Source organism: Ochlerotatus camptorhynchus, unplaced genomic scaffold, assembly GCF_037179485.1.
Source record: "Ochlerotatus camptorhynchus isolate MF236.1 unplaced genomic scaffold, CSIRO-AGI_Acam_v1.1 ptg000324l, whole genome shotgun sequence".
NCBI classification, from domain to species: Eukaryota; Metazoa; Arthropoda; class Insecta; order Diptera; family Culicidae; genus Ochlerotatus; species Ochlerotatus camptorhynchus.
In genome coordinates, this window is record NW_027040812.1 from 2,325,885 (window position 1) to 2,340,344 (window position 14,460).

The following is a 14,460-nucleotide window of genomic DNA, read 5'->3' on the forward strand; positions in this document are numbered from 1 at the left end:
ATTTTGATCTGAAAAATTGTTCTTCAAGTGAGATATTTAAATAATATTTCGGCTCTGTAAAGTTTAATCAAATAAAGTAATTAATAAAAAAGTGAGATTTTTATTTCAGATTTTTTCACTTAATCATACAATTATTTTTTTAAATTATAAAACTTTGTTCTAGATCACAATTAAACTCTATTTTGAGACTCGATGATAAACTTCAATTCAATGGGTTTATCTAAAATTAATGCAAAACAAATAACATCGAAGCTAGGGGAAATCAAACACATCGTGTAAATGAGGTATCTTATTAGGGAAAATTGTGTTAAGGAGAGTTGGTTGCAAAATTTAAGGGATTTTGACTCTGTCATTAATTTCACTATTGACCCATAGAGTTTGGAGAAATATCGAAATATAGAATATCGAGTGAGAGACAGTTAACTGTGCTTAGAAAAAAAAAATATATAATAGGTCTGTTCCCGTGCTTCCTTTTCTGTTAGATTCTATACAGCAAAAAGCAAAAGTATGTTCCCGTTTTTTCTGCACCATATTACTTTTTACTACTACTACTTGCCATATTATTTTCCATCTGACTGCTTACAGAAAGCTTCAGTAACCTACAGTAAAATAAACAGTACGGAAACAGACCTATTACATATTTAAGCTCGACATCTCTTATGTTTCCATGGCCCAAAATATACTAAAGGTCACTTGGCTATCGAGCTGAATAAGTCATTAGACTGAATTGTGAAGAGTGAAAAAGAAATTATTTTAGAAATCTTGGGCTGATATCTTGAACAAATTGTTGAAAATCTTGGAGCAAAAAATCGTTTTAACACTCCGTAGTCTGCACTGATTTTTTTTTATTTGGGGTTTAACAAAATTTGTATTATTCTCAAGTTTTGTTAATAGTTTAGAGTCGAACACAATGATTACATTTATATTAATTTTAGTGATCTTACATTTGCCAGATGAGTTGTAATTACACAGAAAATCAATAGCCGTTACTTGGGACTAGCAATAATCCTCAATGTGTAAAAACTGGTGATCTAAAACTAGGCAATACCACCGCCGACCACATCCAAATACTGGTCAAGAAAGGAATGGGTAGGAATATGTTGACGTTATACTCGCTTTATTGAAAGCTGAGAACACCTCTGCACTTCGACTATAAATCACTGGGATATTGGATAAAATGGGTTGGGTTTTCAACAGGATTCGTTTTGGTAAACGAACGATATTCTGTTTTTAAGTCCTAACTAGCGCGAAGGAGCTTGGGTTTGAACCCACGATCTTCTACTCAGTAAGCAAAATCGATCTCCACTAGGCCGCCGAGCTCCTTATATCACAAAACAATTACAATTAAGTTTCCGTTCAACTTGTTTCGATCCCGGCGGCGACCTCACTGACGACGACAACAACTGCTCTTGAGAAGGATTTGATATAGATTTCCGATTAATATGTTTTTCTTAAAACTCAAATATTACTTATTTTACCTACTTGTCCTTCCAACCGAATTTCATTACGCTTGATATAATACACACTTAGATTATTTTGCGAACATGGGGACCACCGAGCTGCTCAATATTTTATTTTGCTGGATCTCAGCTTGCCGAGATTCAGCTAACAAACGGGAATTTTTCTGAGATCTCAGCTAACAAACAAAAGTTTTACTGAGTCTCGGCAAGTTTTTCACTGAGATCTAGGAAAATAAAACGCCAAGCTGCTCGGTGGTACCCATCTCGGCAAAAAAAAACTTTAAGTGTGTGATACGAAGAAAGCTGATTTAAAGTATAACTCTATAATGTGAAGGAGGTTGGGATCAATCCTATGATTTTCTGCTCAGTAAGTAAACAAAGATCGCCACAAGGCCACCAACTTTCTTAGTTCACAAAACAATTGGGGCCAAGTTCCTGTTCAACATGCTGTTACTACGATAAAAATAAGTCTTGAGAAGGGTTTGCTGTACATTTCCAATGAAAACGTCTTTCATACTCGTTTCTCAAACCGAATTTCTATACGCTTTATCTTACATAAAGAATAAATTCGATTTACACTACAACTCTATAATGAGAAGGTGCTTGAGGTTGAATCCATGATGTTGTGCACACTTAAAAAAGTTCATATAAAATTAGGTGCTCTGAGAGTGACATATATGAGCGTCAATTTCGACATAAATTTGAGTCATAACAGACTCGAAACATAGCTCAATCAAACGTACTTTTCGTCGAGCAACGAATGTTTCAGTCTCGGAGCACTCAATATTACATGACATGTTTGTTTACGTCTCATCTTTTATGTCAAAGACGGATTCCGTCACGTGTAAAATTAGTTATTTCTAAGTGTGTGCTCAATAAGCAAAATCGGTTGCCACTAAGCCACCGAGCCCCTTTTATCGCAAAACAATTACGCTCAAGTTCCCGTTTAACTTGCTGATACTAGATGTTGGTACCGGTCGCAACCTCACAGACATTGACAACAACTGCTTTTGAGAAGGATTTGATATGGATTTCTGATCAACACCATTTTCTATTTAGCAAGCAAAAGTGCTAGCCGAGCTTCTCAATTAATTTTCTGAGACGATATAGGGTAAAGATTGAATTATGTTTAAACAAATAACTGGAAAAGATCTCATTTGAATGATATGTAATAAGACGGCCTCCTAATGTGTCATCAGCTTAAAATCAATTGCTCTTCCCATGAAAAAATCTATGTTTAGGTCTAAATTAAAGAGATAAATGCGAATAAAGATTTCAAAACCACTCAAATTGCGATTTGGGCCTTAATTAAGGAGATAAACGTGATTGAAGATTTTGAACCCCCAAACGCTCCTCAAGTCACAATTTCGGCCTTGATCAAGGAGATAAACGCTATTTTAGATTTCGAATCCCTGATCATCTCTCAAATCGCAATTTAGGCCTTAATCTAGGAGATTAACGCGATTAAAGATGTTGAACCCTTAAACACCTCTCAAATCGCAATTTAAGCGATAAAGTTTAGCTAAGCCTAGACTATTTGTTCAACAATTTGGGTCTAAGAAAAATACTCAAAATGATAGATTTAAAAAAAAACTGTCATGGTCTTAGAGTTGACAAATCAAAAAATATTATAATGGTCCCAAACCTTTTTAAATGCTCTGGGGCTTGGAAGAATTTTAAGGTTTCAAACAATTTAAAGACACCAATTTTAGGGAAATTAAAATGAACATATGTTTTGTTTTTTCCCCCTTGATTTGTTTTCCGTCGATCTAGTTGTCCGTGCTGAGCAGCAACGCTACCGACGCCAGAGAGGCAGCTCCCACACCTTGACCCTACCTATTGACAAATCAACTCATGAATCGGGGACCAACTTTACTAGGCTTTACTTCCCTTCCGAAGGATTTCAGACTAGGATTTTACCCAGGCCTGCTGGGGTGAGAGGCAATCACGCTTACCATTATACCACCCGCGCCGCTAAAATGAACTTACGGAAAATTCGAAGGAAAATCTGTTGAGAATTGTATGGGACAGTTGAGAAGAACAGAAGGTTAATTTGAGAATCCTAATATAATTGTTATGAGCATTCAATGAAAATTATACACATAATTCAAGGGAAGATATTCATGGGAATACCGAGAAAAATACCAATCGATTTAAAAAAAAAAAAAACGAGGAAAAGTATAAATAATTTTTCAAGAATATTCTAAGAGACTTCTGAGCAGAATTCCAAGAATTTTCAGAAGAGGCGTGTTTTTAATAGAGTTCAAGAAACATTTCGAGATGAATTTCAAAGGTTGGAACTTTAAGGATAGTTTAAACAGAATTCTAAGAATGTTTTCGTGAAATTTTTTTAAAAGAGTTTCAAAGCAATTCCAAGGTATTACATTACAGAGTTTAATATCAGTTTTAACAAGATTTCCATTATAAATTTGAGCGGTAATCCTGGATTATTACATATCAACACTCCGAACATGATGCCACGGGTGGCAGTGTTTGAAAAATGTTTGCTCACCAGTTTATCAATAGATTTTAAATTTATTGATTTTGAAAAAAAAAATGGTGGCAATAGATTTGAAATTCGTCAGTAAATGGCTGAGCAATGATTTTTCAAACATTGCAATTTTTACTTTTAACATTTTACCGGACGCATCTTGTTCGGAGTGTTAAGAATTGCATGATTATTTCGATTCCGTATTTCAAAATCCGTAAAAAATCGAATCCCGGAAAAAAACACATTGATTTCTGGTTTTTACACGTATTTTTTTTTTTTCAAAGTCTGGCATGTTGAATATTATACTTTAAGGCTCATTGGATTGGAGTTGGAACGAAAAATCAATTTTCAATATTGTTTAGTAACATGTCTTCTTCTTCTTCGCATTTCAAGCTTAATGTTTATTGCATTTTACATTAATGCGTGCTCTCAACTTAGTGTTCTAGATGTACTTCCACAATTATTAATTGAGAGCCTTAAGATGACTGTACCATTTTTGCATTAATATAATTGTATGGCAAGTATAATCATACTCAATGCCTAGGGAAGTCGAGAAATTTTAGAACCCGAAAAATTCGTAGACTGGACCGGGAATCGAACCCAGCCACCTCCAGCATGGTCTTGATTTGTAGCTGCGCTTTTACCGACTGAGCTAAGGAAGGCCCCAGTTACATGAACTGATGGCGATTATGTAGCAAAAGAGCAAGTCTTTCTTTTAGTAAAGACTTGCTTTGTTTCACTAATTTGCACATTTTTCCCGATTCTCCCGTCCCGGTTTTTCAAACTACTTTTCAATCCCTGTTATTTCCCGGTTCGCTGACCACCTTGTCCTTTATTCTTCTGCAGCAGCTTCAGATGTCATTTTAACATAAACTCGAAGGAAGATCCTAGCGGCGCCGGTGGTGTAGTGGTAAGCGTGATTGCCTCTCACCCCAGCAGGCCTGGCTTCAAACCCAGTCGGCACCGCCTGAATGTTCTGAGGCATAACATCTCTGATCAAGTAAATCCGTTGGTCCCGGTTCATGAGTTGATTGGTCGATAGGTAGGGTCCAGGTGTGGGAACTGCCTTCCTGGCGTCGGTAGCATTGGTGCTCAGCACGGAAAACAAAATCGGCGGAAGACAAATCAAAAAAAAAAAATATACTGGAAGATTCAGCGGCATTGTTTTGCTGAAAAGTTTGCGGATTTATCGTCATTTCCGTTGCTGATTTTCAGCGATTTAAATGTGGTGTGCAGTATTGAATTAATTATCACTTCATTAAAAAGCTCTTTCCGGTGAAACCTGTCAACGTAGGCTCGATTCATAATCCCAATCCAAACATGAAACGATGCTAATTCGAAAGTTATCCCCAAAAGAAGAGTGACACACGACACGCAATCCGCATTATGCTGTAATCAAAAATGATCTCATCTACTGTTGGTTTTCTTATAACAGTGTTTTTTTTTTTTTAAGGAAACATGAAGACTGAAAATCACCCGCGCAAAAACACGATTGGAAAGGCACCCTTTCACTTACCATTTTTACTCTCCTTGGCGGTTGACACCGCTGCCGCAGCCACAGCGATTGTGGGTGCATCATCGTCTAGCACCATGACCGGAACAGCCGTCACCACCTTGTACCCGGGTAGTGGACCTGGATTAGTGTGGAAGAGAGAGAAACAGAGAATAACATAAGTTTTGTAATCTCCAATCAACGTGATTGCAAAGCGTAGGGGTTGTGTGTGTGTGTGTAGTTATGCAACGATTAACATCTCATTCAATTTGGTACGGGAAAAAAAAAGTATCCGCGCATAGCTCAGTTCCTAACAAAAAGCTTTTGATGAACTAGCCAACGGTTAAATATCACGATAATAAAGGGAAAAGATAATTTTTCCGCAATATTATTTCAACACTCACATTCATTGTTATTGATTATTTCATCAACAAAGATTAAGTTTTTTTTCTACGTAATCTGCCCATAAAAGCATAACTTTGCTTGATTTATTTTTTAAATGGAACTGTCATGCGTTACTACCCAAGTAAAGCTCCTTGGCATGGCTTCATGTTTCCCACCAGTCTCTTTGAAATTTAAATGCTCAATTAGAAAGTAATTAAAAATCATCATCGTCTGCATGCTCACATTCGGTTCATTTCGGACAAATGATTCCGGAGCAATTAAACGAAGAAACAGTCAAATGACATGCTCACAATTCCTCGTCTCGTGACAATAATCTACCTCACCATATACGATGGAATTTCTTCATTGCCTTATCTGTTCCTCAGCCGGCCATTCATGTTGAAATTGAAAGTGTTGCCAGTGAATGGCAATGCAATTAGGAGGAAAAATGCATGCGACCAATAAATAAACACACAAACCGACCGGATGATGATGATGAAAACGTAACTCAAAGCCCATCAATAATAACGCGTGCTGACTCTATTCAAGTCCAAGTTCATTTCCCTGCTTATACCGTGATGTGGGTAGGTATTATAGTGTTGATTGTAGATGCATGCGTGCAGCGAGGCTTAAAAACTCGCATGAGGCGGATCCAGTTTGTTTTTCTCGTTTATGTGTGTGGACTTTGAGTGTACGACTAATTAAAGCTCAACACAAAAAGATTGACGACAGGTTTACATTGATATGAATATGAAAAGGTATGGCGTGGTGATATCTGACTTTCACCGTTGGCGTAGCTATTAGGGGTACCCTTCGGGCTAGGTCTATCCCTCCAGAATTGCGTGGCTCTCTTTGGATGTGGTCCAGCCACATGATTCACTTTAGGCTTCAATTTGATTAAGATCTAATCCGACAACCGATACGGACGTAAAAAGTAACTCACAGGCTGGCCAGTTCCACGCCAAACAGCAAAAAAATAAATTTATTTTCGATTTGCATGAAATTTTACAAAGGGGAAATCGCTAAAATTCTGCTATTTATCAATTTTATCTAGATGAACGCGTTATTGGGACGGTACTTACGGATATTTTTGGTCGCTTTTGAAAATTTAGTCGATTGCTGAATTTATATATGGGCTTAAATTAGGGAGACTTAGGCTAACATTACATCCATTTCCCCTATTTGTTTCAAAATGGCATATGTTTGTGCAAAACGTCAGGAATACGTGTAGCTACCCTACCCAAATCCTTATATCAACACACAACCGCCGCTAGCGTAGTGTTATCATGTCTACTGTTCTATTGTAAATAAACAGAAATAAATTCAAAAGTTCATCTTCCTCCACCATGGCAGGATGGTCAAAACCACTGTCTTTTATTCAAACATCCGTAAACACAACGTTGGAAAAGTTCAGCCTGTGCGTCTTTGAAATTTAAAAAAATGTAGCACGGAAACGTCACGTGTGGTCGAAATGACGTCTGAGGCAAAGTTTTTTTTTGAGAAATGTAAACTTATTCTGGGTATAATATGGGTATTTTTTTTTATGTTATTTTGTGTAAAAATTGAAATCAAAATTTTATCATAAAGTGTATTTTGAATTTTCATATTTCTTTAAAAAAAAACTAATTAAAATGAAAACTTCTGGAATATTTAAAAACTTTAAGATTTTTTGACGTAGGACTACGTCTGTGATTTCTTTATAGGGGTACACTTTGTGGAAATCAAAAATGGAACATGTAGCAAAATTATGAAAGATTTTGAACGTTAATAACTCAGCTGCCCTGAACCAATTTCAAAAATTTTATCACTAATTGATTACAAATATTTTTATAGATCTGTTAAAATTAAGACTTTATCATTTATCAAAATGTAACTTTTAAAAATTGAACGAATAAGCAACTGTTGCTATGGTGATTAAAATTATCACCGATTGAGTGCGAAAAGAGATTTCTCTAACACAGATTTCAAAGTTGAATTCCATCCGGTCTCACCAAACGGTGTTTATTCAATCACCGCATGGTGAGTGCTGGTGTTCTCCAGTACACAACGAAAGGCTGCCCACAACCGCTGATCGGATTCAGTTCCAATCATTGTGTGTGGTGGTGTCCGGTCGTTGGCATCAGCGTTGAACATTGTTCTCAAGTACACAACGAAAGGTTGCCTGCAAGCAGCGAGCTGCAGCCCACATGAGCATCCATAGAAGCAGGAAGAAGCCGCACCGCTATTGATCATAATCAGTAGCTCTTCGTGAGTCGCTGTGGGCCCTCTATGCCAAGCGCGTCACCCTCCTTCCAAAAAAACATACAGCTCACCATCCTAGTCTGTGTTTAACACCCTAATAGCTCAGCATTACTCAACCATCACGACAAAACGGTTCTTTTCAGGACAACCATAAATTTGTAAAAGAGTATATCTTGGACATTTGTCAATGTCATCAATTGGATGTCAGTTCATATATAAAGATATAGCTGGAATTAGGGCGTAACAGCTTTTGTAAACAATAACTTCTTTCGATGATGTATTGAAAGTCAAGGTTCGCCCACGCAAATCAACATCACCATCAGGTAGGGTAAGACTTCCCCTACTCGACGGTAATTTTGGTTTGCATGGATCGAAAGACGTCATTGTTTACAAAATCTGTTACGCCTAATTCCAGCTCTATATAGATATGTTTAAATCTAACATACCAAGTACTTTAAGGCAACATTGGGGGTTCAATTTCAAAAACCAAAGTCGGTCGTGGCATAAAAGTGGTTTGATTTTGATCCAGAGATGATGGATTTGAACTCTTAATACGCCAATTGATGGGATTGTTCTCTACGAATCTCAGTGATGCAAAATATCATGACACTCACGTGACACTTGTCTTCGCATCAACCGACTATCGCTGACAGATCGTTTTGTCACGCAGTGAGAGTTAGAGCCATGGCAAACAACTATCACCAGTAATGGTCGCTGCTCACAAGCAAAATGTTACACTCGCTGCTGATGATGAAAAGCACAACGAAAACAGTGACTTCTGCAGTACGATCATGAGAAAAAGCAAAACAACAGAAGAAAATGAAAGCAATTCCTACGCATTCCAAGTTCGTCTCGGCAGGCGCGACTGTGTGAGTTACAAACAAAGCAGGTAACATGAAACGGAAGCTGTTGGGCTCACTCACCAACACACTCACATAAGCAAGCAAAGCAGCAACTGCTTCAAAACGAGCACAGATGAGTGTCGTGATTGTCGGGAATGACCAGATCGGTGATGGATCAGAACAGAAGACGACATTCACCAGTTGCTTTTTACTTCTTTCGTCTTGTCAAATTGATGGATGGTCATGGAGAGAGCTTCGACGAGCACATTGATAGGCGTTACTACCATCAGCTGTTTGGCGATCGTGATTGTGATAGGTCGCAACTCTGACGAATCTGTTAAAATTAAGACTTTATCATTTTTCAAAATGTCCCTATTAAAAATTGCACGAATGTGAAACTGTTGCTACGATAATTAGGCTTTATCTTAAGTAATTTAAACCAACTTCTAACACAAAATGATTGGTAGTTCCAAATATTCAGGAGTTTCCTGTCATAAATACTTTGTGTCATTCTTTAAATTACTTTTAATGCGTTGAACCACCAAACTATGCGTTATCTTCAGCGCATCTTGTGCTACAGATACTGGACGAAGCAGAACCGGTAGTGTCGAGATACGCCCTAATTTCTGATATAATAAAGATGAACCCTCCGATCTGGATGTTCCAGTGCAAAACAGTAATCTACATCTGAGTACTGCGGACTCACTCAAGGTGATTGTCACTTGGGAGCCAGTGTGAACTGTCAAGCGGGAGCCAAACATTCACAAGCAGCAAATGCAGTTACTGTTCTTATCTACCGTCAAGCATTATAATGTCATAAAAATGATCAATACTTTTTAATAACACATTCTTAATTTTAAGCTCAAAGATAAAAACCAGCAGGCTCAGTGATGAAAGTATAAAAACCAGCATAGTTTTTATGAGGCAGCTGAGTTTTCATTTTTTTCAGAGGCCGACGTTGCCGTGAATCAGCGAGTTCACGGCTTGCAAAAGTGCTCGTCTGCTTTATTGAAGTATTACAACATAGGTAATTGCCATTAGATATGTTTGCAAACAGTGATAGATAGCAGACATGAAGCTCAATTGGAGGTGCCGGGCAAAGGTGTTATATCCTAGACAAATGGTAGGTAACAACTTCGTTGTTGTCGTCGTCGTAGGCGCCATCGTAGTCGCCGTAGGTAGTGCCGTTAGCATATTTAAAATTAACCATCAGCCGCAGAAACTATATGAATTATCGGATATTTCTGTTGTTCATTGCTTACCAAGTGAAAACTTAATCATAATACACTTTTTTTTAGTTTTTTTTTCATTCATGCTGGATGTATGGATATGAATTATTTAAGCTTGCTCTCAGCTCTTCGATCATGAAACATCCTTAGAATTATATTTTTACAATTCATTTTAATTATTGTATATTGTATTTATATTATAAATATATACTTTTTCACCTTAGAGATCAACTAGCATACGCCTAAAAATCTCTTTAATCAAGTTGTAAAAGACTTTTCAACCTTCTGTTGACCCGGATGTTGGTTTTTTGAAAAAAAAAATTCAGTTATTCGATTATGAAACACTTTTAGATTAGCATTATAATGATTTTCTTTTCTTTTCAGCTCTGTAATGATGGAACATATTTAGATTTATATTGTAATGATTTCATCTCTTCAGTTTTCGCCTTGGTTAAACTATCGATTTGATTTGTTTAAATAGTTTTCAGCTCTTTGATGATGGATATTTGGATTTATAATATAATTATGATTTTTTTCAGCTTTCGTTGAGGCAAATCCAGAAATTTAGCTTAACATGAACAAATTCTATTACATCCCAGTAATTTATCGTGGAAGAGTAGAGAATTTCTCGGCTCCGTACCACACGAGTTTCACGTCAACATATTCCTACCCATTCCTTAATTGACCTGCATTCGGACGCGGCTGGCGCTGGTATTGCATTTTAAAAGTATGGAGTCACAAGTTTTTACACATTGAGGATGAATGCTAGTCCTAAGCATGATCTGTTGGTTCTCTGTGTAATTACAACTGATCTGACTAATCGAAGTAGCGGACGCGGTGGTCAATCATTCTCATACTCATATTTCATTCAGCTTCGACCAAAGCCTGACAGGTTCGGGTTGATGTCAAGTAGACCGTCTACAATTATAATTATCACGTAACGAGGAAGGAGATACCTGCGATGGGTCGAAGAAAGTCTACGAGGAGGCCTGTTGCTGTTGATGCAGCTCTACTTGATTATTTGGGTGAGATCATTCCTTTTTATTTATTTATACAGTAACCTCTCCATATCGTTAGAACATCAATCGTTTACCAAAACGAAACCTGCTGCAAACCCTACCCTCTTACCCAACATCCCAGTGATTCCTCATGAAGTGCAGAGGACTTCTCGGCTTCCATCAAAGCGAGTGTCACACCAAAACATTCCTTCCCATTCCTTTCTTGACCTGCGTTCGGGCGCGGCCGACTCTGGTATTGCCTAGTTTGAGATCACCAGTTTTTACACATTGAGGATGATTGCTAGTCCCAAGCATCGTCTATTGGTTCTCTGTGTAATTACAGCTGATCTGGCAATAGTATAGTAGCAACCGTGGGCGGTCATTCATGCTCTTGCTCATGCTCAATAAACAAAATTTCACGGTTTTCTGCTTACCAAATAAAATGCTGTAATTTTTTTTACCTAGTGATATTTGACAAATTGGTTCGTCGATTCGTCAGCGGTTCCCGTCTGTTCCTATATCTTCTTGTTAGAGTGACAAGCTGATTTTTAAATAATCTTTCGAAACATAAGTTTGTTATCACATGAAGCTGAGATTTGGTGTCATTTTTTAAAAGCTAATACTTTACTCTCCACATTGGTCGTAAAAAAGTGACTTTAGTGACTAAATTTTATGAAATAGAAATCTCCAATTGAATGCAGTTGAGAAACATAGGGAGGGTTGAAACCTTGGATATTAGTTTCAGTTGAACAAGTGCTCGATTTAATTTACCATCCATATAAACCGGAACACTTTTGGCAAAATGTAAGCACTTAGCTCCAAATTTGAACGATCTTTTTTTGCTCCTACGAAACTAAAGTTTGATGCAATGTTTTGTTTCAAAAAACCAGAAAAAGTTCATGTAAATAAATGGTAGGGGAAATGGCTCTAATGTTGGCCTATGGATCTAAGATTGGGCCCATCGCTAAAAATCTGCTATTTATAAATTTTATCTAGATGTACTAGTCATTGGGACGGTACTTATGGATATTTTTGGTCGCTATTGAAAATTTAGTCGATTGCTGAATTTATGTATGGGCCAAAATTAGGGGCATTTAGGCCAACATTACATCCATTTCCCCTATCTCAATTATCCTAAAAATTACAGCCGTACTTTTCCAACCAAAGCTACAGAAAAACTATCCGTATCGCTTTCAAAATTGGGGCTTAAACAGTAAACATATGACAGCTTGAAATAAAATTTCAGGATTTATGAAGTCATTACATAAAATATCGGCAACAGATGTTTACCTTTTTATGCAAACGTTACTAATTATTGCTTCATTTTGTTGATTAGGACAAACAAATCCACCTATTGCAAACGCAACCCACCTAATGAAATCATAAATCTGAATACACCTAAAAATTAACTTATAAATCAACATAAATAAAAAAAAAAAAATCTTCCCGCTGGGCAAACACCGTGGACGGTAAAAAATATCCACCCCGAGAAGTCATTGATTTATGAGTCCACTAAGTAGTACCCTGTCCGCGCAAATCCGACAACGAGAGAGGGCTAAAAGTGGCTCATAAATTGCTCCGATTTTTGCAAGTGCCAAAGTCCCCGCATGGTCAACGGGATGAACCGGACCACCGCATGCAAACACACATACCTACCTACAGTCAGTTGAACCGAGTACGATTCAGAATCAGTGTGCCAGTGGCGGTCAGTTTTCACCCAAAGTCACGGGTCCCAAGCAAATCCCAACCTCTCGAAGCAAAGTGCCAATAAATTTTCATTTCTGTGCCTTTTAGCAATGACGGTACACTGCTGCTGCAGTCCGCTTACTGAATAGAGGGGTATCATCTTCCCTTTGTTCCCGGTAGGTAGTAGCATTCCGGCTCGTGCTCGCCCCTTTACTTTGGACACATGGCCATGCTCTTGACTGCTGACTGGTAGGGCAGAGGAGATTCCAGATTCGGATGACTTTGTAACTACATTGTAAAGCTTAAATCCCCGCTGGCTGGCTTCTACTCCGGTAGCTGGGCTCACCGAGACGACGTCTTGAGAAATAGTATTTTCACTCTCACTTCTCCCCTGCTGGCCCCCACGAACAGACGACGGTGCAAATTAGCCCGGAGCGATGATCAGAAGGTTAGCTAGCAATGCTTTAAGGACGCACGTTGATTAGCTCGCAGCATGTCTGCGAAATAAATGTGTTGTGTGCTGTGTGCAGTGTGTCCCTCGTTTGATACTACAAAGACAATTATGTAATGCGACCATCAATGATGGGCTTGATAAACGATTGCAGAGAAGAAGACTTATGAATTCAATCCATTAATTACAGAAATGCAAGAGCTTGGATGCCGTCATTTGCTCCACATAAGCCATTAGAATCTAGAAAAGTCTAGAAATATCTGCACTATTAAGGTTAACCACATTAAAACCGCTACAATTAAGGCATTTTTTGAGTTATATTTTTCAAAACTTCACTGAATCAACTTAAGAGTGTATAGAGTCACAGTCGGCATTGGTTGTCAGGATAAGTTCATTTGTTTACATCATGGCTTCACCGGAGCAAGCACTTCGCTATTCGATCCTGGAAATTTTCGATCAACTTCCTGGGCAGAAATTTTATACTTCGGTGGACCGGAAGAATGTCAAATGAAAAAAAACAAGTCGAATGTCCCAAAAAAGTTCCTTGTCTGGCAAGCAAATTGCATCTATGGACTGAAAAGCGAAACTTTCGTAACTTCGGGGTCCATGAAGCAGCAAATTTACCCGAAGGAGTGCCTACAGAAGAGGCTACTGCCGTTTCTGGAGCAACATTTGGTGGATTATCCATTCTGGCTGGAGATTGCAAGCTGCCACTACTCAAATTCCACCAAACAGCGAAAATGGCGTCACAGTGGTTCCCAAGGAGATGAATCCAACCAATACTCCGGAACTAAGGCCAATTGAGGAATACTGGTCAATTGTGAAGCACATACTGAAGAAAAAGGGTGGAACTGTAATTGACCTAAAGGCTTTCAAGCGGTAATGGAATTTGGCAGCCAAACAAGTGAGAACAGGGCTCGTGAAAAAGATGATGGACCGTGTACAAAGAAAAGTCCTAGCAATGGCCTATGGTAAGAAGGAAGACTGAAATAATGATCTTACAATAAGCAAAATACACACTTATTTATAGCTGTTACATTGATAGCTGTTACATTTTATATTTCATAGATAAAACGCATTTTTAAACCCCAAGAAGATTTTCGTGTTCAGCCTTTAAATGGGTGAGTGGAATTTCTTCGCAACAACTTGGCATTTACTTGTTGCGACTTTATAAAAAAAGGTAAAC

At 37.9% G+C, this 14,460-nt stretch overlaps 1 protein-coding gene across 1 annotated transcript in view; it reads right to left on the minus strand.

The window, feature by feature from the left end:
• The window catches only part of a (arc), a 263,963-nt gene that overhangs the window by 133,978 nt on the left and 115,525 nt on the right, over positions 1 to 14,460 (minus strand). Inside the window, exon 3 of the mRNA XM_065229913.1 lies at positions 5,468 to 5,584. Within this exon, the coding sequence (XP_065085985.1) occupies positions 5,468 to 5,584 (117 nt within the window). The remainder of the gene's footprint in view (positions 1 to 5,467; positions 5,585 to 14,460) is intronic.